We start from the raw sequence: 22,719 nt of genomic DNA on the forward strand, positions 1-22,719 counted from the left end.
GTAGTATTACTAATGGTTAGAAATTGTAAAATATATAACATAAAATGAAATCAAGAAGTAAACCGTGGTGATGTGTCATAATAACATTATAATGTGCAGTTAGTGTGGTAATGTGGTGTTTCTTAGGATTCCTGAGTTGAAATTATTTTAAGTAACCAAGTAAATTTACCCAATTGTTAGTTTTCAGAATGTAATGATGTCAAACTCCCAGATGGAGGCAAGAGACAATTTTCCCTACTGATTACATCTATAATTAAAAAATGTTGTTCATTTCTATTAATAACCACATCATATGACTCTCTGTATTACAACACAAATCTGCATTTTAACAGTATTAATTTTAGAGGCCTCATGTATTAAATATGCTTGTGTTGTCATCTGAGACATAGCTATATGATGAACAAATTAATTTGTTCTCAACATTTAATCACCTCTTCAGCAATTCTGCCACTGTCCTCCAGATTAAGCATTCGACATCTCTACCCTGGCCAAGATCCACTGCTGCTCCTCAGCAATAGAATGAACAGAGTCTCTGAGAAGGTCAAATGAAATAAATATACAGTCCATTATGACGATGCAAATAACTAGTAACATAATAATAATAATATAGAAAAGGGAAATTACCTGATGTTTTGTATGTCCATTTGAAACAGCTGGATGCTCCCTCTGATGTGGATGAGTCGATGTTCTCCTTCTGCAGCTTAGCATACATATGAGGCAGGATTTCATGAAAAAGTTAAAGAAAAAAAGAAAAGTTTAGCCTCTCTAGCAGCATTGCAAGAGCTCCAGCCTCTTCTTCTGTGTTGGCATCGAAATTACCATTGTCTCTGATCCTCTCAAAACACTGAATGAGCTCCTCCTTGTTCTCAAAAACAGGGTTGACTGCTCGACTGTGAAAATTCCATCAGATGCTGCTGGGGTGGGCAGCCTATGGGCCACCACTTCATCAAGGACACAAGTGTGCTTTGGAGACTTGGAAAAAAAAATTGCAAATCCATTAAGGTCTAAAAAGAACACACGGACTTGGGAAATGTGGGAAGTGGCCTGTGTCACCAAATGGAGTTGGTGAGCATAGCAGTGGATGTAGTGTGCATAAGGGTATTTCTCCTTTATTCTCTTCTGAACTCCTGAAGTCGTCCCCCTCATCGCACTTGCTCCGTCATAAGCCTGGCAGATGAGTTTATCCTTCTGATCTGGAAGGACAGTTGACAGCTGCTCATCCAGTGCAGTGGTGATGGATTCAGCAGAGGGATGAAAGAAAAAAAGCATTCATGGACCTTATGCATGTGTCCAGGTAGCACGAGAACAAGTTGAGACTGGGCGAACACGTCTGTGGTTTCATCTGCCTGGATGGAAAGTCACTGTCCTTTATTTGTCTTTTAATCTCCCTCCTTGTCACTGAGAGCATGCATTCCAGCTGTTTGTTTTGAATTGTTTTGGATGTACCTTTAAACACAGTGGCATTTTCAAAGTGCTCCTTCAAAACCGCATCAAGAGAAGAGACATAATCGACAAGACCATACCAGGGTTATTTGAAGAGTCAGTCTCATTGTGACCATGTAAGGCTAGCTCAAATGCCTTGCAAAACTTCACACAGTCAATTATTTGTGAAAGTATATGTCGGTTTTTGGTGACCTCCTCATCATGCTTCCTTATTCCAGCTCTGTAGCCGTCGTCTAGCTGTGCGGCTATGTGTTTGACCAAAAACACTTAGCCTAAAACAGTTTTCCAGGTGGCTGTGGCAGTTCTCATGGCGCTTACATTTTTCAGTAAGATTCAATAAGTCACTAACCCCAACAGAAGTCCACTTCTTTACAGCCCCCATACCATTAAAAAGCAAACAAGAAAAAGGCATTCTTCACATTGCATGCATCCCGTTAGCTATCCCCACTTCTCATAATAGCTGTGGGAAAATGCTTTGGTGTAGAAGCGGCTGCGATCTCCAGTCTTCTGCTTGAGACCCAAATCCGGCCGGTCCAGTCGCAGCTGCTTCACTTTCTTCTTTTTCTCGAGCATTGCAAAAGGGTACAGCTGAAGAGAAGCCACAAAATTCACCCTTAAAACTGACTCCTCACAAGCATTGAAGACTTGAAGTTGAAGTTGCCGTGGTCGCACAGTGTTGGACTAGGAGTAAAATACCTCCAATATAGCATCACGACAGCACAGAGTTAACCACGGGCAGAAGATAGCTAGCGGTATCTGATTGGTCAGATATTTTATGCACTGTATCAGAACCAATCACTTGATTTCAGATCGCCCCCACCCTGTGCTCCAAAGACGTATTTCAGGGTTGTAATGTAAAGTAATGGGGATGGCGTCAAATTTTCTCAAAACTTAAGGATCGCCCATAGACCTCCAATAAGTCACTCCAACCCAACGCAATCAAATTCGAAACACATGACTCAGATAAAGTGATATGAGCACATTTAACATAATAAAAATATTGATGCAGATACACTTTCACGTTCAACGATATTAAATTAAATTTAGCCTAATACAAAAAAAATAAAAAATAAAAATAAACTACTTCATATTTTTTTTTTTTTTTTTCTATTTCCAGTTAGGGAGTGTGACACACTTGCACCCTCTATTGACCAGCTGCCACTGCTTACAGTCACAGTAGAACTGGAAAACCTCATAGGATCTGACAAGCAAAGTGGGATCATTGAGTTAACATGGAACATAAATTATATCTTTTTAAGAATTAGATTTTGAGGTTCTGTAGCCTATCTTTATGGTATTGCCTCTGTTTAAAATAACAATGAAAAAAATACAATATTAGTGTTTTGTAAAAAGAATATCTTAATATTGTAAACAGCAGCTCTTTTCATTGTTCCTACTTTTGTGCTTGAGTTGCCTGATCTCTGACTGCTCTCACATTCACTGGTCGATTGGTTTCTCTTCTCCTCCTCCTCCTTTAGTGTTACATTTGGCCAGCCTGAGGTCAGAGGATTTTTATAAAGCAACAATGAGTGCTCAGGTGGAGGAAGTGCTGAGGTGGACGCTACACTGTTGGACCCAAGCCCAAAGAAACATTATGAAGTCAGTCATTGGCTCAAGTGTCTACATTCATAACCGCACAGCACACCAGAGCGTGCTGCATTCATTCTGCTACAGTCTCACCGCTCACTCAAATACTAACCAACAAAAAAGGGCTCATTAATTAGATTGAATTGAAAGATTATAGTGTGTTCTGTAGAGAATAAAATTAATGCGTTGTGTCCATTATTGCTTTGAGTATTACAAAAATCGCAAAATGAGCAGACAAAAAACTCTGATCCACTTTGACATTTCAAAAGCCTGCTATTCATGGCTATTTCAACTTCCCTTTTATAGGTAATGTTGCCCATTAAAGAACCTGCCTCTGGTGCTAAGAACCACTAATAATCAATAAACCTTATTTTGCATCACATAATTACGTAATTGTTGATCAAAATCCTCTATAACATTTTATTGAAAAGACTGTAAAAGAAAATGTATGATATTCCTGTAGAAATATTTATGAAGGTTAACTATCCCAGTTGCAAGCAATTTTCAGATAGTACCTTTTCGTGCTCTTGGAGATGCCAAAAATGACAGCAATAAATATTTTTGTTATCATACTGTACAAGTGAGCTGTAATTGCCAAGAGGAGGAGGCTTGTTGCCGATAGTGACAGCGATGTGCTTGTTACACTTTGATGCTATCTGGTTTTGTGTGGGCGCGTGATTGTTGGGGGATTTGATTTTTATTTATAGTAGCTGTCTCTCCATTTGTAGATTTCATACTTTTCCACTTGTGCGATGTTTGGATGTGTGAAACATAAGGAGCGTTAGTCTGAGTTTAGCCTGAAGCAGATTAAGTAAACACATGAAGAGATAGCTTTGGGGCCAGGGAACTTTGATAACAAAACAATACACCTACTTGCAATTAAAATATGGCAGAAGGATTAAGTTCAGTAGTTCAGTGAGTTTTCTGTGTGTATGCTGAATATAGCTGGTACAATCCCAGTGAGTTTTGATAAATACGATTATCTGAAATGTGAAGATAAGACAAAAAAGTTTCAGAAATGGTCAATAACATTCTGAGGTCAAATTTGATTTGTTTCTGGAGGAATATTATGAAGGATTCTGTATTCATTTTTAAGGCATGGAAGAACGCATTTGGATTCATTGGATTTTTATGGTGCCTTTTGGGGCCACTTAAAAATGATTGCATATTCTCCCCACACCCAAAATTGACTGACAGCCTCTCTGATTTCCAGCAATAGCGCACATCACATTCTTATACAGGCAAGGTGGCTGAAGTGTCTTGCCAAAGGACACATATGCACTGGTTGGAGCTGAGTCAAAACTATAAGAGAAGCACTGTACCACCTGATCCACTAGTGCTCCAATACTTATCTTGAACACATTTTTACTTGTAGTGGATTTTTCTGTAATCGATGTAAGGAGGCAAGGTCAAAACCATATAATATAACGCCATAAGTGGTTGGGTCTATGTGCTCTCTTTATATCACTAGATAATAGTTTCTGCTGGTACAATGGCAAAGTGGCTATTGGACTCTTCATACCAGAAACTCCTCAGATGGATTCTCAAATGGGAATGGGATGAGACACAATTCCCGCAAAACTAAACACACTAGATTGGGTCCACAGTTCGGAGTTTTGAACATAGCACCTCATTTCCTAGTTAACCAGATTGTTGGAGACACGTAGAGGCACTTTTTAAAATATTCCATCCAGTCTAGGCTAGTGCATGTCAATGGCCATTGTTATCCTGCCGCTAAAAACAGTCTTACCCACTCCACAAAACAAAATCTATTATTACGCCAGACTATCAATGTACATGACTGTGTTGATAGAATAATTTTAGAAGTAAAACCAATATTGCATTTGATAGAAAGTTCGGCAGCGGCGGACTGATATCACCTAGCACCTGTCTTAACGGCAAAGAGAATAGTCCCTCAACATGTGACAATTCATGTGATGCAAGGTTAGTTTTATTTTAAACATTATTCTATCAACACAGATCGACACTCTGGTGTAATAATAGATTTTCTTCAGGTGCTTTGTGGAGTGGGTAAGACTGTTTTTAGTGGCAGGATAACTATGGCCATTGACATGCACTAGCCTAGCACCAGTGATCTCTGCAGATACAAGGACTGGATGAAATATATAAAAAAAGTGTCGCCACACGTCTCCAACACTCTGGCTCACTAGGAAATGAGGCCCTATGTCCAAAACTCCAGACTGTTCCTTTAATTTATAATATGTAAGTTGTGCTGTTTAGTTCACCATTTTGGCTGCACACTTTTGATGTATTTTATCTTATATTTTTGTTGTCATTGTAGCACTGAATGTTAAAAGACAGATGTAAATGCATGAGGAAAAAAATCATCTTATTGCAAGATCTTGTTCTACCATTATTCTCTAATTCTCAGCCTTAAACATGCACAAAATGTAGCTAGGTACTCTTGGCCTAGCTCATATCCTGCAGACATTTGCTCCTGACAGTGCTGCCTGCTTGACGGATGGCTCAGCTGCAGAGAACAATAAAGTATACATAACTTTTGTTTTGTAATATTCACATTTAGAGGAAAATGCAATGCAGTGAGATACAGCCCCTCTGCTGCATCCTCGTTATCAGGGGGAGCTGTGTGGGCAGGCAGCGGCAGATTTATGGTATGGTTGATGTTGTAATACAAACTCCAAATGCTCGCGTATACAAGCTGCCAATCTGAAGTCCCAGTGCAGTGAAGGATGACTTGGCTCTAAAGTAGGCCAAGGACCAGAGTGAAGGACGTGCACATTCTGAGTCATATCTCCATTCTCCACGGGTTTCTCCAAAATAGCAGATTATGCAAGCGAAATGAGCCGTCACCACTCGCTGTGTGTTGTTCCACCAGCCTCCTCTTCTCAGTCTCCTGCTCTGAGTGTTCTGTTTGACCTTTGGATGTGCGGAAGTACGAAGTAGTTTCTATGGAGTATTTGTCTTGGTTTTAAATAACTTGAATCAAGACTCAGTTGCAGTTGCGAGCACACAGTAGCATTTATGGGGAGGGAATGAATGATTATGCTGTGTCATAGCATTAAAGGTGCACTGTGTAACTTTCCTGGTTTGGGTCTGCCAGCTACTTGATGGATTTGGTGTCTGGCGCTTTGCATTCGGACAGTTACAGATGTGTTTATTTCTCAAGATTACGTTGACAAACATAGATTTGTTTCTTCTCAGGTCTCTTCCTCTCAAATCTCACCTAAAACTTTGCCTGCATAGTGTCACCTGCTTGTTTCTATGGCAATAAATAAGATTAATTCCATACTCATATTGTCAAACCTTTCATGGAAATAAGCAGGTGGCAGATCCTCTACCGGAAAAATTACATAGTGCATCATAGTGTAATCTTTAAATAACTGCAGCTATGAGTGATATGAAAATCTGTGATCTGATAAAATGTAAAATATTTTGATGATTTAGTTTTACTTGGCTCGTTTTTCTCTGCTGAATGTAGCTCTATGCTAACACAGACACTTGCTCAGCATGAGTGACAGCTGGATTTAACCTAAGTGAAATGTGAATTTTCTGAACCATATGGCTGGAGGAATATAAACCTCAAGTGTAAGTGAAACATGATACAACTGAAATAAGGGTACTCATAACCAATTTGCAACCACTGCAATGTACTAATTGTGATTTTGATTCAGTTACAATAAATTTTCCAGGCCTGCACATGATGGATGTGCAGCACAAGAGATCGAGGCTGTGTGCTTCCACGATAGCTGTAAAGTGGGTAAACGGTTTAGCCACATCACGTTGGCGTATTGTTCTAGCTGAAGTGCAGATGACACTGTGCTCTGTGTGGGTGAGGGCTCTTTGCAGCAGAGATCACTGTTATTGCTCTGCACCAGGAGGAAGTGAGATAGAGCTGGTGACTGACAGCGTTCTTCTTGTTTTGCTGTGGCTGCTCCGTATTTCCATGTTCTTGACATCTGATCAGAAAGCACAAGCATTTTACTCTTGTGGTATGGAAAAACCGTCTGTGTCCAATAACCTCACTGACTGCAATGGGAAATAGAAATGCATATTATATAACCTTTTAATAAAGAGATGGTTTGATATGTGTTTTTTTTTAGATGATACTGATATTCAGTCTCTGCCCTCCATCAAACACCATCAGATTCTGGAAAGTGAACACAACCTATGGGTTTTCAGGGGGTTTTTTTTCTCTCTCATTCAAAAGATGTAATATTTATTTCTGAATTGTAAATCATAATTTGGTAACCCATGGATTGTTCTTGTATTTTGTGGGGATCTCACAAGTCTGTTTAAAAAGAAAACCTCTCCACCTTTTTTTGCTCTCTTTTATTCACTTGTTACCAATGCAAACTAGCTATCTCTTTCATGGATTCTGACAATTCTATCTTTTTCTGTAATATATCAGCGGATTAAAGAGCTTTTTGTGATTCAGCTTTGAATATAGTGAAGGACACTTATATCTTACCGAACAGGGCAGTTTTTTTGGAGAACTAAATGTCAAGTGCTCACTTTTCAATAAATGTGTTCGTATATTCAAAAACCTAGGCACATTCTGTAATACTTTTTGAATGTTCCATATCTAATACACAAAATTCTTCCAATATTTACATGTGTGTGTCTGTTTTCTGTCTTTCAGGAGCATGTTTGAGTGACAGGCCAAAGAGGAAGTGGGATCTCTGAAGCTCCGCCCACTCCACTGGTGGAGCGCCCTGTACATCTCGGCAGAGACCCCCAAATCACTTCTACAGGTACAGTATCAGAGAGTTTAGTTTCAGACTTATGGTGTTTCTCTTTTTAATGAGCACAGTTTACGCAAAGTTCTACTTTAATTAAATCCTGCATATTTGAGTGTGAGTAATCCTTCATTGTCCTGCATTCACCCTAATTCTTTGCACTTCTCTGTAGTACTTACAGCAATTATTCCAAAAAAATCTAGCTCTGGGTCATACATGTAGGGTTCAAAAATGTTACGTAGCCATTTTTCAACAATAAAAACATATGAATGAAAATCTGCTGATTGCTTTGGTGAAATGCCACTATGAAGAGGCAGGGCTACTCATTTCTGCAGGAAGTCCATGATCTGTTTATTCTCTCAAACATTTCCAGATCAACATTACGGCATGTCGTGATCTAACTGTGATCATCTATGCAAGTTGTTAGTTAATAGTTTAATAAATATTCGCAAACCACATGACTTGTTTAAGTGTAGGCAGGGTGCAGTTTCCCACCACTGCAGACGATTATATGAGTCCTCATCATGTCTAACCATGTGGAAATGAGAATAGTGTTGTGTTGAATCATAACTTGTGCGAGGCTCTTCCCTCTGGCGTCATGGTGATGGAGGGTGTGTCCCTGTGGTTTGGACAGGCCTGTGTGTGTATAGTGTTGTAATGGCCTATTGCACATGTACAATGCTTACAGTGTCTGTGGTTAGCTCACACTGCACTGTGCTGTCAGGGGAGCTCCACTGTGACAGTAATGTGTATTGATTTGGCTGAAAATACACGGCTGATTGGACTTTGAAGTGTTTAATTCCACTTTGCTACAGTGCCAACCTTTAAATTGATAATCCATTTTGTTTGGGACTTTTGCGCTGCCATAGGCACTTTGAGTCAGCAGTTTGTAAAACCTTCTCCCCAACACTGACCCGAGCTCACCTTGTGGTTAAAGTAGATTTTTGTCTGTAAACTTAGCCATGTCCCCCCAAACTGACCTCATATTTAGCAAAAGTGTGTTATAGTGTTCATTCACAGCACCACATATTTCTGCACCAGTGAGTCCTTTCCATTTACTTTGGAGGATACTGCACGGTCTGGACAAGGGCCAGTTAATACCAGGGATGACTCACATTGACAGTCATTCACTTTACATAGTGAACTATAAATATTTAATAGTTCTATTAAGATCGGTCGAAATTATGGGAAATTACCTGCAGCTTTATTTTTCAGTGTTAAAATACGGTTAGAGTATCAAAGGCATCAGTGTACCCATTTCTACCATAACTGTACGGTTAACTTTGGTAACCTTGAAGAATCTTTTTATTGCCAGTCCAATAACATGACCCAAGAAATAACTGTAATTTGAACAGAATCATACCTTAACACACAAAATTTGTCAACTATTCGTTTTATTTAGATTAGAAGGATTTATATGGATTTATATGGGGCAACAGCAAAAAAGAAAAGAGTGAGCTAGCTGCACATCTGGTATTTTTAGGTATTTTTAACCTGTTTAAAAGCAGATTAAACTCATCATTCAAATTGAATAACCATTAATCATCGTTATGAAGCTACATGTTATATGCATTGTTTATACTTTCTGCATAAATAACTGTTTTTGCATGTTTTTGCAGTTGTAGTCCTGTGAGAGAAGTTTGGTTCAGATACAGAAGTAATAGTTTTGAGAGTTTTTGCCCCGCCCCTTTTTTATTCGGCTAATTGCTCTGCAGGACACCTCTTAGTCAACCAAGAATTTCTTCAGTCGACTGCAGCCTTATTATTTTTAGATCGCTGCATTACAAAATACATAGATATTGAATCTTCCTGGCACAACACTACATGCCACATACTTCACACAGAGATATTGTTATTATCAAGGCTTTGGTTCCCCTCGGTGATCAGAGCTTTAACCTCTCTGCCACCTGCCCCCCTGTACCTACAAGTGTACTAAATTAATAGTCCTGCCTTTGTGTTTTATGCTAATATGATAAACACACTCGCCGCTAGCATTTGTTATGCCGATCCCCCCTCTGTTCGGCTCTTCAAGGTCACGACCTGGAAATGAATGCCTCCAGTCTCTTTCACCAGCTGCTGAGAGCACGGGCTAATTGAGATTTGGGAGTACTTAGATTTTCTGTAAAACTGAGCTCCATTATGGTGATAACTTGTATAGTCCTGGTTTAGACTTGGTTAAATCCAGATTAAGTCTAGAATTAGTCTGGATCCTGTCTTGGTTTAGACCTGGTTTAGTCCATGTTTTTAGTCCTAGTTTCTCTTTCACTTACAAGTCTTAAAATTGTTATATATAAATTTGGATACCAGTTATAATCTTGGTTTAGTCCTGGTTAAGCCCAAGTTGTTTTGAATCAGACCTGGTTTAGTTCTGGTTATCTATGACCTTGGTTGAGTCCTGTTTATCCTTTCTTAATAACATCTGGTTCAGTCCTTTTTTAAATTTTTTTAGTCCTTGTTTTTCCCAAATGTTTTCCCGGTTTAGCCCTGGTTGTTTAGCCCTTTTAATAAGATCTGTTTCAATCTTGGTTTGGTTTGGCTCCTAATTTTATTTTATTTTTTTCTCATTTAGCCCTATTTACTTATGAATTTCTTCTTGGGTTATCCTCTGTTCCTCCTCTAAACCTAATTCAGACCAGGTTTAGTCCTGGTTATATGATCCTGGTTGTTTTACTCCTGGTTTTTATATTTCCTTTGACCTTTTTTTGTGTATTCCAAATATCTTCCTGGTTTATTTGCTTTGGTTACGCCTTTAAATCTTATTCAGACCTGATTTAGTCCTGGTTATGTGATGGTTGAATCCACTTTTATGGCGTATTTAGTAGTGTTTAGTAAAGTCTGGGTGTGTCCTGGTGGAGCACTGTTTTAGTGACATTTTTACCCACTTTGGCCCTTTTTTATATATATATATCTTCCTGTTTTATCCTTGGTTTCTCCTTTAACCCTGTTTCATTCGTGGTTCAGCCTTTACATCGTGACCTCATTGGAGCCTGTGTATCTTAAATTGAGCCATAGCTTCAGACAGCCTCTCCTCCTCCCTTGTATTTCCTAATATTATCCCACGTCTCGTTCCACTCCAGTTCAGAGGCATTACAGCAGTTGAGAAAATCACTCCACCCATCAGCGTCGTCTTGGAAACGATTGAGCTTATCGAGCCAAAATGACCCAAGGACAGACACGCAGAGCTGCAGTTATCTCATATGAGGAGGCAAAAGCTTTTACACATGGCTTTATGGCTGTACAAGTCATTTGGAATATAGTCAGAGAACACATTACGGAGAAGTCTTATCAGATAATTAACTGCGCAAATGTTGGGATAATTAATAACACTCAAATCCATCCAGAAATGTCTCTAGCAGTTGGGGATGTCAAGATTGTTTGGTTAATTAAGAGGCTTCCTGTGGTTATTCAGGTCACAATATGATCATAGGAGCAAAAACCTCATAAGCACGACAATTTTAGAAGCCAAATATCAATTCGACATATTAGGGCTGTAGTCAGTTAACCGGTTGATGGTGTCTTAAGTCAACCAAAGTTTGTATTAGTATTAATTATTTTATTTAAATTATAAGGATTTACGGACAGCAACAGAAAGAACAAGTTAGTGAGTGAGTTAGCTGAAGATTTGGTTTTTAAACTTTTCTGGTGGAAGGTCTGTCAAATGCTTTTCTCCATGAAGATGTTATTGCTTTGTCTGGATTTTTTTACACACATCATGAAGAAAACCAAACCAGACCATGTTACAGGAGAGATCTGTGGAGAGGCAACCTGCTCACAGCCAGAATGCCTGTTTTTTCCACTTATTGTTGAGCTACAAATCTGTAATTGACAGTGTGTATCTTTAAACTCATAATAAACAAGTTTAATTTGTCTTCATGTGAATACATTGTTTTCTAGTACTTTTTTCTGCGTAGTAGTAGTTGTTTTTGCATTAACTCCCATCCAGGGGTAGTCTTGTGAGTGTAGTTTCTTTCAGATACATAGAGATACGTAATAGTTTTGAGAGCTTTGGCCATGCCCCCGTTTTAGTCGACTAAAAAGGGAACGGAAGGAAATGTCTTCTTTAGTCATCCAAGAACTTCTTTAGTTTACTTCAGATAGTTAAACCAAAATGTGAATTTATAATCTGGTGGTTTGTGTCACATTGACAGCTTACAGGCAGAGGTAATGGTTTAACAAAGAAATACTGTTATGAAAATGTATTTGGTTCTTAAAAACAGTGATATGTTGCAAAATATGGGCAACATATTGATTATCGCATGTATCTCCATATTGTGATAATATTATGTCTTGTATTGTATTGTACTGAATCATGAGGAACTCTGCAATTCCCTAGTCAGGCTGGTGCCACCTAGTGCCTCCGCTCAATTTCATGTCTCTCCAGCGACTAGGTCAGGAATCGGAATACACTAGATGGTTCGCAAAAACCCCGGAAGTGCGAGTTCGGGCACCAGCCAATCGGAGAAGAGCCGTATGTATTCAGTGTTGTCAACGATTCCTGAGATTGAGGATTTAAAGCCGGAACAAAGAGAATGTTCGGTGAATTTTATCAAGGGGAAAGACGTTATTGCCCTTCTTCCTACAGGATTTGGGAAAAGCTTAATATATCAGTTAGCCCCGTTAGTGGCACATTACATACATCACGACCAAATAGCAGCAATTGGTTAATTTAAAAAAGTACCCGCCTACCATCAAGCGAATGAATCCTAACACTGTGAGGTCAGCTGGTTTCTGCCAAGTGAAACCAGCTGGTGAATCAGGCCAGTGATTCCCAGCCCTAATTTCAGTTCAGTCTATATCCCAAAAAGTCTACTACTGTGACTTCCTTTTAAATCTGACCATTTGTCTCATTAAAATTATTCAGAAAGTTTGATTGTGTAAAGTTGGTCAAATACGAGTGGAATTGTGATCTATTACACATGTGAATAAAGAAAACTAAGGATTTCACAGTCATAGTGTCAATAACCGTGAATAACTGTTACATTGTGATGTAATACGAGATTTTTGTATTATTGTATTACTATGTACAAATTTGTCACCATAAAAAGCAAACAAATTTAAAATAGAAAAATCAATGTTCTGTACTTTGGTGGGAGTGTAGATTTCTGCCAGTGTCCTGCCTGGGATTGTTTGCAAATATGTGTCTCCATGGGTTTACAGTTACAGTACAAAGATGTTTATTAGGCCATTTTTCAGTGTAATCACCGGATATAAATGCCAAATAAACTGCAACATGGTTCATCATTCAGCCGTAGTGTAAAAGGTGTTTTGTTTATTATGTAATCGTTAAAGTCTTACAATTCTATAAATCATGGCCTCATCTGCTTTGAATGTGACCCAAATCCACACATTTATTTAAAAATCCATAAGTCTTTCTTTTATATTACCGCTCAAAAACCCTCCTGCCATAATTCTCCACATAATCTAAGAATATGTTGTGATTTACATGTTGGTTTAAAGAGGTGGTGTTACATTTCTATGGGGTATTAATAGCAAACACATGATATATTTACATCACTGTGGTACCTTTTGTTGTTTTGAAAATGCCTCACAGTGTATTAACATGGTAAGTCACTTCCCCCTTTCGCTAATGAAACTATTGCATCTTACATCAGGTTTGTGAAGTTGTAGTTATTGTTTTGTATTCTGCTCTTGTGTATTTATGAATGACATGACTACAGACTTGTTTTTGATGAGAGAATAATCTTATAACATGATAGAAACCTCCAAAAAGTTAATTTTGTACAATATTCCCTCTTTAATTTGCAAAAACCAAAACAACAAAAGTGAATAGCTTGCAACCTCTTTGGACTGCTCGCGCATAAATGTATCCCCCCTTCTTTACCTCCTCTGAATATTGACTAACAGTAATAAACTGAGAATCCCCAGTTGGGAGGAGCTGAGAATTTCACTCATAAATTTGCTGCAAGGCTTTAGTTTGGTTTGTGAGAAAAAAACTGCTTGTGCAATCCTTAAAAAGGGGGATTAGTCCTATGGAGAAAGAGAAAAAAAAAAAAAACACACACACATGGGAGGATGTGAAGGGGCAAATTGTGTCCGGGGTGCGCAGTAGTGATGGCAACCACTCCTGAAAAGACGACATCATCAGAGAGCGAGAAAGAGAGGGTAGAGAAAGAGGGAGAGACAGAGAAAGGGAGAGAGAGAAAGAGAAAGAGAGGTAGGGAGGCAGGGAGGAAGAGAAAGAAAGAGAGGAAGCGAGAGAGAGGGAGAAACATGAGAGAAAGAGAGGTAGGAAGACAGAGGGGAAGGAGAAAGAAAGAGAGGGAGCAGAGTGAGAGAGAGAGAGAGATTGGAACAAGGAACGGGGGGTGGGAGGCAAGACGTGCGAAGAAAAAAACAAATGGAAGTCTAAAAACAAGATGTAAGGAACGTGATATGTTAATGGATTAGATATAAGTAGCAGATAGGAGCCTGTATGTGTGTAATGCCGTCCTGAGCCGTGCCGCTTTTAAGACGCTTCAAAGAAAATAAGGCCATGCATAAAACAAACTGACACAGATGCAAAAAGAAGCAGGGCCCGGGGCGGCAGTTAAGACCCGGGGTGTCCTCTGACATGCCTGATTAGAAATGTAGTGCAACAAGCCATCCTATATATACATATACACTGCAAGACCTTCGCTATCGAACTGAAACTACTATTTGAATGGTCAGATCTGGCGCATTGTGATATCTACAGTAATTGAGATAATGCAATGTTCTTTTTCGGAAAATAATATGTCCTGTTTCCATGGAGCCTTATAAAACCTATCAACCATGTAATTTGGGCCTCTACAAACTATAGTGTTGTCTCAATACTAAAAATTCAAATGCAATTTTGAAGCTAAGGAAAAGTTTATTTATTTTGACAGCATATCAATTACTCTATTTAGACGATGACCATTTTCTGCAGTTTTGCACCATCAAATGAGTATCTTGGTTTGCTTCGAGTTGTAGTATCTGGGTATCAGTTTTTCTTTTTTTTTCTTTTACTAAACATGCTGAACTGTATGTCTTAAATAGTTAATATTCGAGTCATTTCTCAAATATTAATGCTCCTGGACATGTTAAAAGATAGGCTTACTAAATTGAAAATCAAGTCACTATGAGAAATCTCTCCAAAATCGTTCAACCCCAGTATGTGCATGTAAAAATCCCATTCAGCTGCTCGAAGCACAGCTGCCGGCTTCCTTTACGGCAGCCCTGATCTAAAGGCACTGGGTGAAACCAGTTGACATCTCGCTGACAGGGTTTTGACACTACTTTGTGCACTAGAATAAACGTGCGTCACTGTGATGGATCAGTCATATTTCCTGCAGAATTGCCCTGGCGGTCTGTGCTTGCACTGGGAAAGTTTGAAGTTAGGGTTTTAGCTTGGTGCAGTAGTGCAGTAGTTGTATCATGTTACTCCATAAAGGTCATACAAGGTCTTCTCCAGCCTGACTCCTGAGGGTGAGGGATAAGGGAGCAAGCTGCTGGATACAAGCTCCCTGCCAGTCCTGGAATTTTAGGAATTTTTTGAGAGGAGTCATCTAAACAGTGGGACAGGCGGACTGATAACTGCTGAGGAAATCCGTGATGTGAAGAGGAATTGGAAGGAAATGTTTTTTTTTGTTTTTTTTTTTATGTGGACTTGGTTTGGTCTTGTTCTAATCCTGGTTTAGTCCTCATCTAGACTAGTCCCAGTTTAGTCCCAGTTTAAATGTGCTCTATGTGTTACTGTAAACATACCCCTGCAAAATAATTCACAATTGTGTAAAAAGTGCATTTTTAATGGACAAAATTATGAAATTGCAATGTCTGCTATTGTTTAAGTAACATCATTTCAAGAGATGCACTGATCCAGCTTTTTCAGTTCCAATACTGAGTTTGATGCTATACCTTCAAGTATCTGCCAAAACTGGTACATAGATTGAAAATTGTATTTAATTCCTATTGATTTTGTTCCAGGATATTGGCAGAGTCGATATTTAGAAGATGATATCCCCAAATATTTCGGTATCAGTGCCAATATCTAATGCCAAAATCAGACTGGTGCATCCTTAATAATTTTCCCAGCAAAACTCAGTCTTTTATCTTAAGAGAATCCTAATTTTGAAACATAAATTGCAAATCCATTGATTTTTGAGCCCTTTAGTTCACAGGCCTGTCTGAATGATACATTAAAGACAAAGAGGAAGTCAAACAATCGGGCCTTTGTTTGACTTAAGGCTACAGAGGATCACATGACAAAGACCTATGAAGAGCGGGATTCTGTTCAGTGTTGGTTTAGTACACATGGCCATTGTGTGTTTTTAAGATTAACGTGCCTTTTCACCTGTTGCTTGGCACCTGTTCTCATTCATGTAGTTATAATAATGCTTAATTTATGTACATTCTTAGCTGCTTTGTTGATGTATTAGTCACTCTACACTGAGGACACCTGCCACAGTTGTCCTGGGGTTTACACTGATGGAAGTGTTATTGCCTTAAAGCAAACACTGGTATTGTAATATTTCTGTAAACATATATAACATTTTTGTGTTGTTTTTTTTTGTTTGTTTGTTTTTTTTTAAGTTATTTGAAGTGTTCTTGAAGCATCAGCTGGATAGGCGGTGAATCGCTGTAGTCTGCACTAAGCGGTGGTCACGAGGTCCACTAATTGGTGTTGTGAGATTATTTTGAGATATATTTTAAAAATGTTGAAACTACTACTTCTGCCATCAACATTATATTGCAGTGGGAAACTTTTGGTTAGTTGCATGCTTATTTTGGAGGTCCAGAAAAGTGTTGTGGACCCTAGTCTCTACTATAGTAAACAGTGCTGTATCTATTGTGTCTATGCAGCAGTGATTTCCTGGCGTTGTTCAGTCGATCATTCTCTGCTGTGCTGGGCCTATGCACTGAGCACAGTTCATTATAAGCGGATTACTGTCTCGTGTAAAATGTCTCTGTATAAAATCAATATCTGTGTCAGGGGCGTAGATGAGTCAGCCTCAAATGCATTTTAATATTGTGAATATAATAAACAAATACAACTGTGTTATGTAGAAGTTAGGGCTGCAGTAAACGAAAAAAGTTCTTGGTTGAATAAAGACGTGTCCTGCAGATCGATTAGTTGACTAAAAAGGAGACTTATCTGTATGTATCTGACCAAACTGTACTCAGAAAATTTAAATTGCATGGGAGTTTAGGCTAAAATAAATATTTATGAATTTCTTAAGTACAAGGAAATGGTGTATTTATAAAAAGGCAGATTAAACTTGTGAATCATGAGTTCAATTTGCAAATACCAAAAAATACTACAACTTCAACTAAAGCACCCTCTAACTTTCCCTTTCTGCTGTTGTGCCATATAAATCTTTATAATCTGAATACAGTGAATATATGTACCAAAAATACACATTCTGAATAGTAATTTTGTGTACCTGTATTACGCTAGTTATTTTTTCATTTGGGCCAGATGATGACGGTCTGAACAGAAGACTCAAAAATGGTGTCGTGTCTTCACTTTTTATTCCGTGATTAGACAAGCATTTTCTGGAGGAAATCTGCGTGCATACAGTGACACAAAAGGTATGCATGCCAGGCGGCTCGGTGGTGACGCTAGGTGGTGATGTATGTGATGTAAACACGTACACAACGTGAGCAGATCTGACCAGAGTTTTGCGTCTTGGTCAGTGTAGACAGAAACGCTACAGCGGAGCATATTCAACTTTTCCACTCTGGAGGGTGGTTTCAGTTTTTTGTGTTTTTAAGCCTCAAAAACGCCATCACCGTCTAAATGAAAGGCACTTCCAATCAAATATTTTGCCGTTTTTACCCGCAATTGTTCTCATGTAAACAGGCCCTTGCTGGTATTTAGAATACAGTTACTTTTTTAAACTCCAAGAAATAGATGTTGGTACTTGATCATGCAGTTTTGCCTTTGAACTACACAGTATTAGTGAGCGAAAAAGAAAACACCGCTCTTGCCATGTGTGCATGTGCATGTCAACTCCTTCTCTAATTAGACATAAATTACTGCATAACAAACAATGCAACAAAATCAGGCTGTTTGTAATGATATGTCATGGTTTTTGCACTATAATATAATGCAATTTGGTTTAAAAGTATTCAGAGTATTCAGAGCATAGTACACAGATTTGACCAGAATATGTTACAGCAGTATTTTGTAACTAAATACATTTTCCAAGTATTCTTCCCGTCACTGTCTAAATATAATGATTTATGGACTAATAAACATGTGGATTGACTAAGATTTATTGACTGACTAATTGCTTAAATGACTGAAGGCCTGCAGCCCCAGTAAAACCCATCCATGAAAAGCACAGCAGAAGTAATAGACAGGGCTGAGAATAGACAGTATCTATATTCCTGAGCGGTGAGTGCACTTTGAGTGGCCTGAATCTTATCAAGAGGAATTTAGAAATAGAGCGCACGTCTCCTCCTCTGCAGCGAAGCTAAACTAAGCTAAGCAAAGCTAAGCTAGCTCTGCACAAACACCTTTTTCCTCTCAGGGACATGAGACAAATCACCATGGCCAAATTAATTTTCTCCTTCTGCTTGTTGCTGAACCTGAGGGATCACTGATGCAAAGACGTAGCGCGAGAGGAGAGGAGAGGGGAAGGAGAGCCGGGGAATGTTAATGTCCCTGTGTCTGTCTCCTGCTGCCTGCCAAAGAAAAGCAATTACCATCACAGCTCTGGTCTCTGCGCCGTGCACCTACAGCGGGCCGGGGCTCTGTGCACCGCGATGCACTCAGGTCTGCTCTGGACCTGAATGTCACAGAAAACAAACCTGATACTGCTCAGGATGTTTACTTTCAGCTTTCTACACAACAACATTTTGTGAATAACAATAAACAAACGACAGCTCAGACTTGACTTATTTACAGACGGGTTTTCAGGGCTGCAAAATGAATCGCAATTGAACCGAAACTGCACTTTGAAGTAGGCAAAGGAAGTTTATTTGTATAGCACAATTTGTACACAAAGTAATTCAAAGTGCTTTGAAGTGCTCTGAACAATACAAACACCTGTTATTTAATCAATACAAGAGATAGATTACTTTAATGCCATATTGAACATGCTGGGGAAAGCTATAACATCCTCATGAGACACATAAGTGGCAGACTCTCCACCAAAAAAATTGTACTTTGCACCTTTAAAGAATAAGAAAGACATTACATCACAATACAACAAATCAAAACATAAAAAGTACCATCATTTTCTCCACAAATAACAAAATACCCTGTCTTATCTTATCTTAAAAACTGTTACCCTGATGATCTGCACAAGCATGTTCTGAAATACATGTTAGTTCAATCTTTCTGTCAAATTTCCTGAATGTATTTAAACTTTGGGCTGACTCCCATTATTAAAGGTGCACTGCGTAACATTTCTATCGGAGGGTCTGCTACCTGCTTGTCTCCCAGGAAATGTTATTTCTTCATTGTTCCCACTGTCATGGAAATCCTGGAAAAGTCATGGAAATTGAAAATGTCATTTTCCAGGCCTGGAAATGTCAAGGAATTTTGTAAATTAAAAATTATTTCTGAACGTATGCACCTTTTGTTTAAAAGAGATGACAATAAATGCATTGACAGTATTTTGAAAGTTAAAAAAACTATAATACCAAACCATAAGGTGAGTGGAAAGGGTTAATATTTCATATTTAGCCCTAAAAGGGTGCCGTAAAGTCATGGAAAATTCACTTTGGTCATGAAAAAGTAATGACAAAGTTTTGAAATTTTGTCAGTGAAAAAGAATGGGAAACCTGATACTTTGTCTAGAATGTTCCTCAGTGTAGATTAGATCCATCTATCATGAGGGAGACAAGCATCTTACCGCACTACGCTACATTACAGTTCAGATCTGTGGAGAGTCGCCCCTATTCACAGAGGGAATCCTTGTATTTTGTGCCATAAAAACACCTATAAGTGAATAGATGCTAGCTGGTTATGTTTAATGTCATATCATGGAACATTCCAGGCAAAGCAATAACACCTCCATGGAGGCAAGTAGGAAGTAGATCCTCCCCCAGAAAAGTTGCACTAGATCACAAATCTAACACAATACAATAAGTCAGAAAAATCACTTGATATTTTTCCCAAATCTTTCAGCCCAAGCCTTCAGTAAGTTTAAAAACATCCTCAGCTCCTGTCAGTGTGGAGGTGACCATTTGCAGAGTGGCCGATAAGCAGCCCACAGATAAGAGCTGGGAGTCAGACAGGCTGGGGAAAGACAGATGGAGGTGCTGAGAAGATACTTAAAGCACAAGTCTGATTCAGTAATGAGAAAGGGAGAGATGTGAGGTGAAACTGAGCCATCTCCCTCTTGAGCTTTGGGGAGCTGTGGGCTTAGCATCAGTCTTCACCTTCGCATTCCTGTCATAATGGGCTCTTGTGTGTGTCCTGTTTGCAGCATGCGGAGGTTCGCCTACTGTAAGGTGGTCCTGGCCACGTCTCTGGTGTGGGTGATGCTGGACATGTTCATCCTGCTCTACTTCAGCGAGTGCAACAAGTGTGACGACAAGAAGGAGCGTGGCCTGCCCGGGAGAGCCGGTGAGAGAACATAATATATATTTATTTTATATTTGATTGTTTTCATTTATTTTTATATTCATTTCTCTTTACACACTGCATATATGTCTACTGCAGTGTTTCTCAAACTGTGGTACGAGCGTAAGCCTGTCACTGAAGTAAATGTAGGCAAGAAACAATATTATTGAAACCAAATCATAAGGCCAGGCAAGTTTATTTGTATAGCACAATTCCTACACAAAGTAATTCAAAGTGCTTTACAGAATAAGAAATACATTAAAATCACAATAAAAACTAAGAAATAATCATCATAAAATTAAAAAGAGAGAGAGAGACATTAAATTAGAGATTAAATTAGAGAGAAGAGTCCAGAATGAAAAATGAAAACCTTTCCGTCAACACAGAAAACTGTGCCCCAAAAAGTATTCTTAATGTACAATATTGTTAAAAATGAAACAAAAAGGTCAATAAATAAATGAATAACAGAATGCAGCACTAGAAATAGTAAAATAACCACAATTGTCTCACTATTGCTGAGAAAATGCCCCCCCCCCAATAAATATTGATTCCCAGGGATTATTGTTCCATCTATATGTTTTTAACGGAAAGTTAAATCATCATTTTATCAGATGTTTTGTTTTCCTTTGGGATAAATTCTTGTTTAGAACCACAGTAGTCCACCTTTAGCCCGAGATTACCCCTACAATAGTCCTGTTAGAGACCTGATTTACATCTGATGGTACTCAGAAAAATAACTTGGTATTTTGTGTGAAAAGTTATGTATAATATTCTCTGCACTGGAGAAACAAACTGAAAGCACCAATTATATGAAGCAAGATGTATGGAATTATGTAGTAATGAAAAATGTGAACTCTAAGTATGTTTATTATTTTGTATTCAGTACCCTTCAGTAGCCTTTGTTGACAGCACTGCAAACTCTTGACCTTCTCTCAATGAGCTTCTCCTGAAATGGTTTTCACTTCACAGCTGTGCCGTGTCATGGTTCATTAGTGGAATGTCATCAGTGCAAAGCCGAGTTCAGAAGCAAAGGGTGGCTACTTTGAGGAATCCAAAATATAAAAAAACACATTGAATTATTCCATATGTTTTTGTTTGTGATATTCCATATATCTGCATTCATAATTTTGATGCCTTCAGGCAGAACGGAAAAACAACGGAAAGACAGAGAATTAAACATTAAATGAAAGATTGTGACTGATATCATGTGTATTTTCCTGCAGATGCTCTGTCCAAACCGCGGGATGGGCCTGGTGAAGGGGGCAAACCGGTGGTCATCCCGAAGGAAAACCAGGAGAAGATGAAAGAGATGTTTAAAATCAACCAGTTCAACCTCATGGCCTCAGAGATGATCGCTCTCAACCGCTCTCTGCCCGATGTTCGTTTAGAAGGGTGAGTCTGTTTAATCAAATGTACTCTTGTGGTTTGACACACCTCTCATTTACTTCCCCACATTACATCCAAAGACCACATTAGGCCAGGCAAGGCAAGTTTATTTATATAGCACAATTTGTACACAAAGTAATTCAGAGTGCTTACAGAATATGAAAGCCATTAAGAGCACAATGCAAACAAACAATAAAAACAGAAATGAGCAACAAAAAAATAAATCAATCAAAGCAAATAATTAGAGTCTTGATTTAAACACTGTTAGAGCAGAGGCCTGTCTTTTCATCTTCACTGCTCCTGTTTAGCTGCATAAAACTGAAACATTGACTCCCCATGTTTAGTCGTGAGTCTGGGCACAGAGGAGGCTGCTCCCTGAGGTCTCCAGATGCTTCATATGGCATTAACATGTTAGAGATGTACTTTGTTGCTAGTCCATGCAAAGACATGTACACAAGCAGAACAGGTTTAAACTCTTTTCTCTGAGCCATAACTGTCTGCAGCTAATAATAATGTGTTATTAATTCTTGTCAACCCGGAAGTAAATGACAAAATCAAGACTCTAATTGACTGTGATTGGGCTGTCCACTCCAGTGTCACTTCAGCATCTGAAAAAAAGCTGTTCTAAAGCCAAGCACATGCCCAAAAATGAATATACGTGGATATTAACAACGCACAAAAGGCTTTGTGCGAGCTGTGGACGAGTAAGACCTATTACCGACTTCCTTTTTTAGCTGTGTGAAAATGAGTTCCCCCAGCTTTAAAATGCCAGAAAAGTGTTACTTACTGGTGAATTAACTGCGTAATCTTGAAACATGACATATAGAAGCTTATTATCTTCTAATACACTAGTTCATGGCTATCACATGTCCACAGCTTTAGAGATCTGTCAGGTTGCGACAGGTGCAAACTACAGCGTCCACCTCACCTGCCATGGCCGCTCTGACCCCGCTCAGATTGGTAATGGTGCTTTTTAGTGATAAACAGAAAGTCTGACTGACACCGAGTGGACTGACGGACAGGGGCACATGCACAGCAGACTGGGCCAAA

The 22,719-nt window shown here is 38.8% G+C and overlaps 1 protein-coding gene across 4 annotated transcripts in view; it reads left to right on the forward strand.

The window, feature by feature from the left end:
- galnt1 (UDP-N-acetyl-alpha-D-galactosamine:polypeptide N-acetylgalactosaminyltransferase 1) overlaps positions 1-22,719 on the forward strand; it is a 71,378-nt gene that overhangs the window by 24,745 nt on the left and 23,914 nt on the right. For all 4 annotated transcript variants that reach the window (XM_055163768.1, XM_055163767.1, XM_055163769.1 and 1 more), the window contains 3 exons: positions 7,652-7,763; positions 20,147-20,286; positions 21,507-21,675. In XM_055163768.1, the coding sequence (XP_055019743.1) occupies positions 20,148-20,286; positions 21,507-21,675 (308 nt within the window). In that variant the 5' untranslated portion in view covers positions 7,652-7,763; position 20,147. The remainder of the gene's footprint in view (positions 1-7,651; positions 7,764-20,146; positions 20,287-21,506; positions 21,676-22,719) is intronic.

The sequence above is a fragment of the Boleophthalmus pectinirostris genome, unplaced genomic scaffold (assembly GCF_026225935.1).
Source record: "Boleophthalmus pectinirostris isolate CB_2022bp ecotype Guang Dong unplaced genomic scaffold, ASM2622593v1 HiC_scaffold_6, whole genome shotgun sequence".
Lineage (NCBI taxonomy): Eukaryota > Metazoa > Chordata > Actinopteri > Gobiiformes > Gobiidae > Boleophthalmus > Boleophthalmus pectinirostris.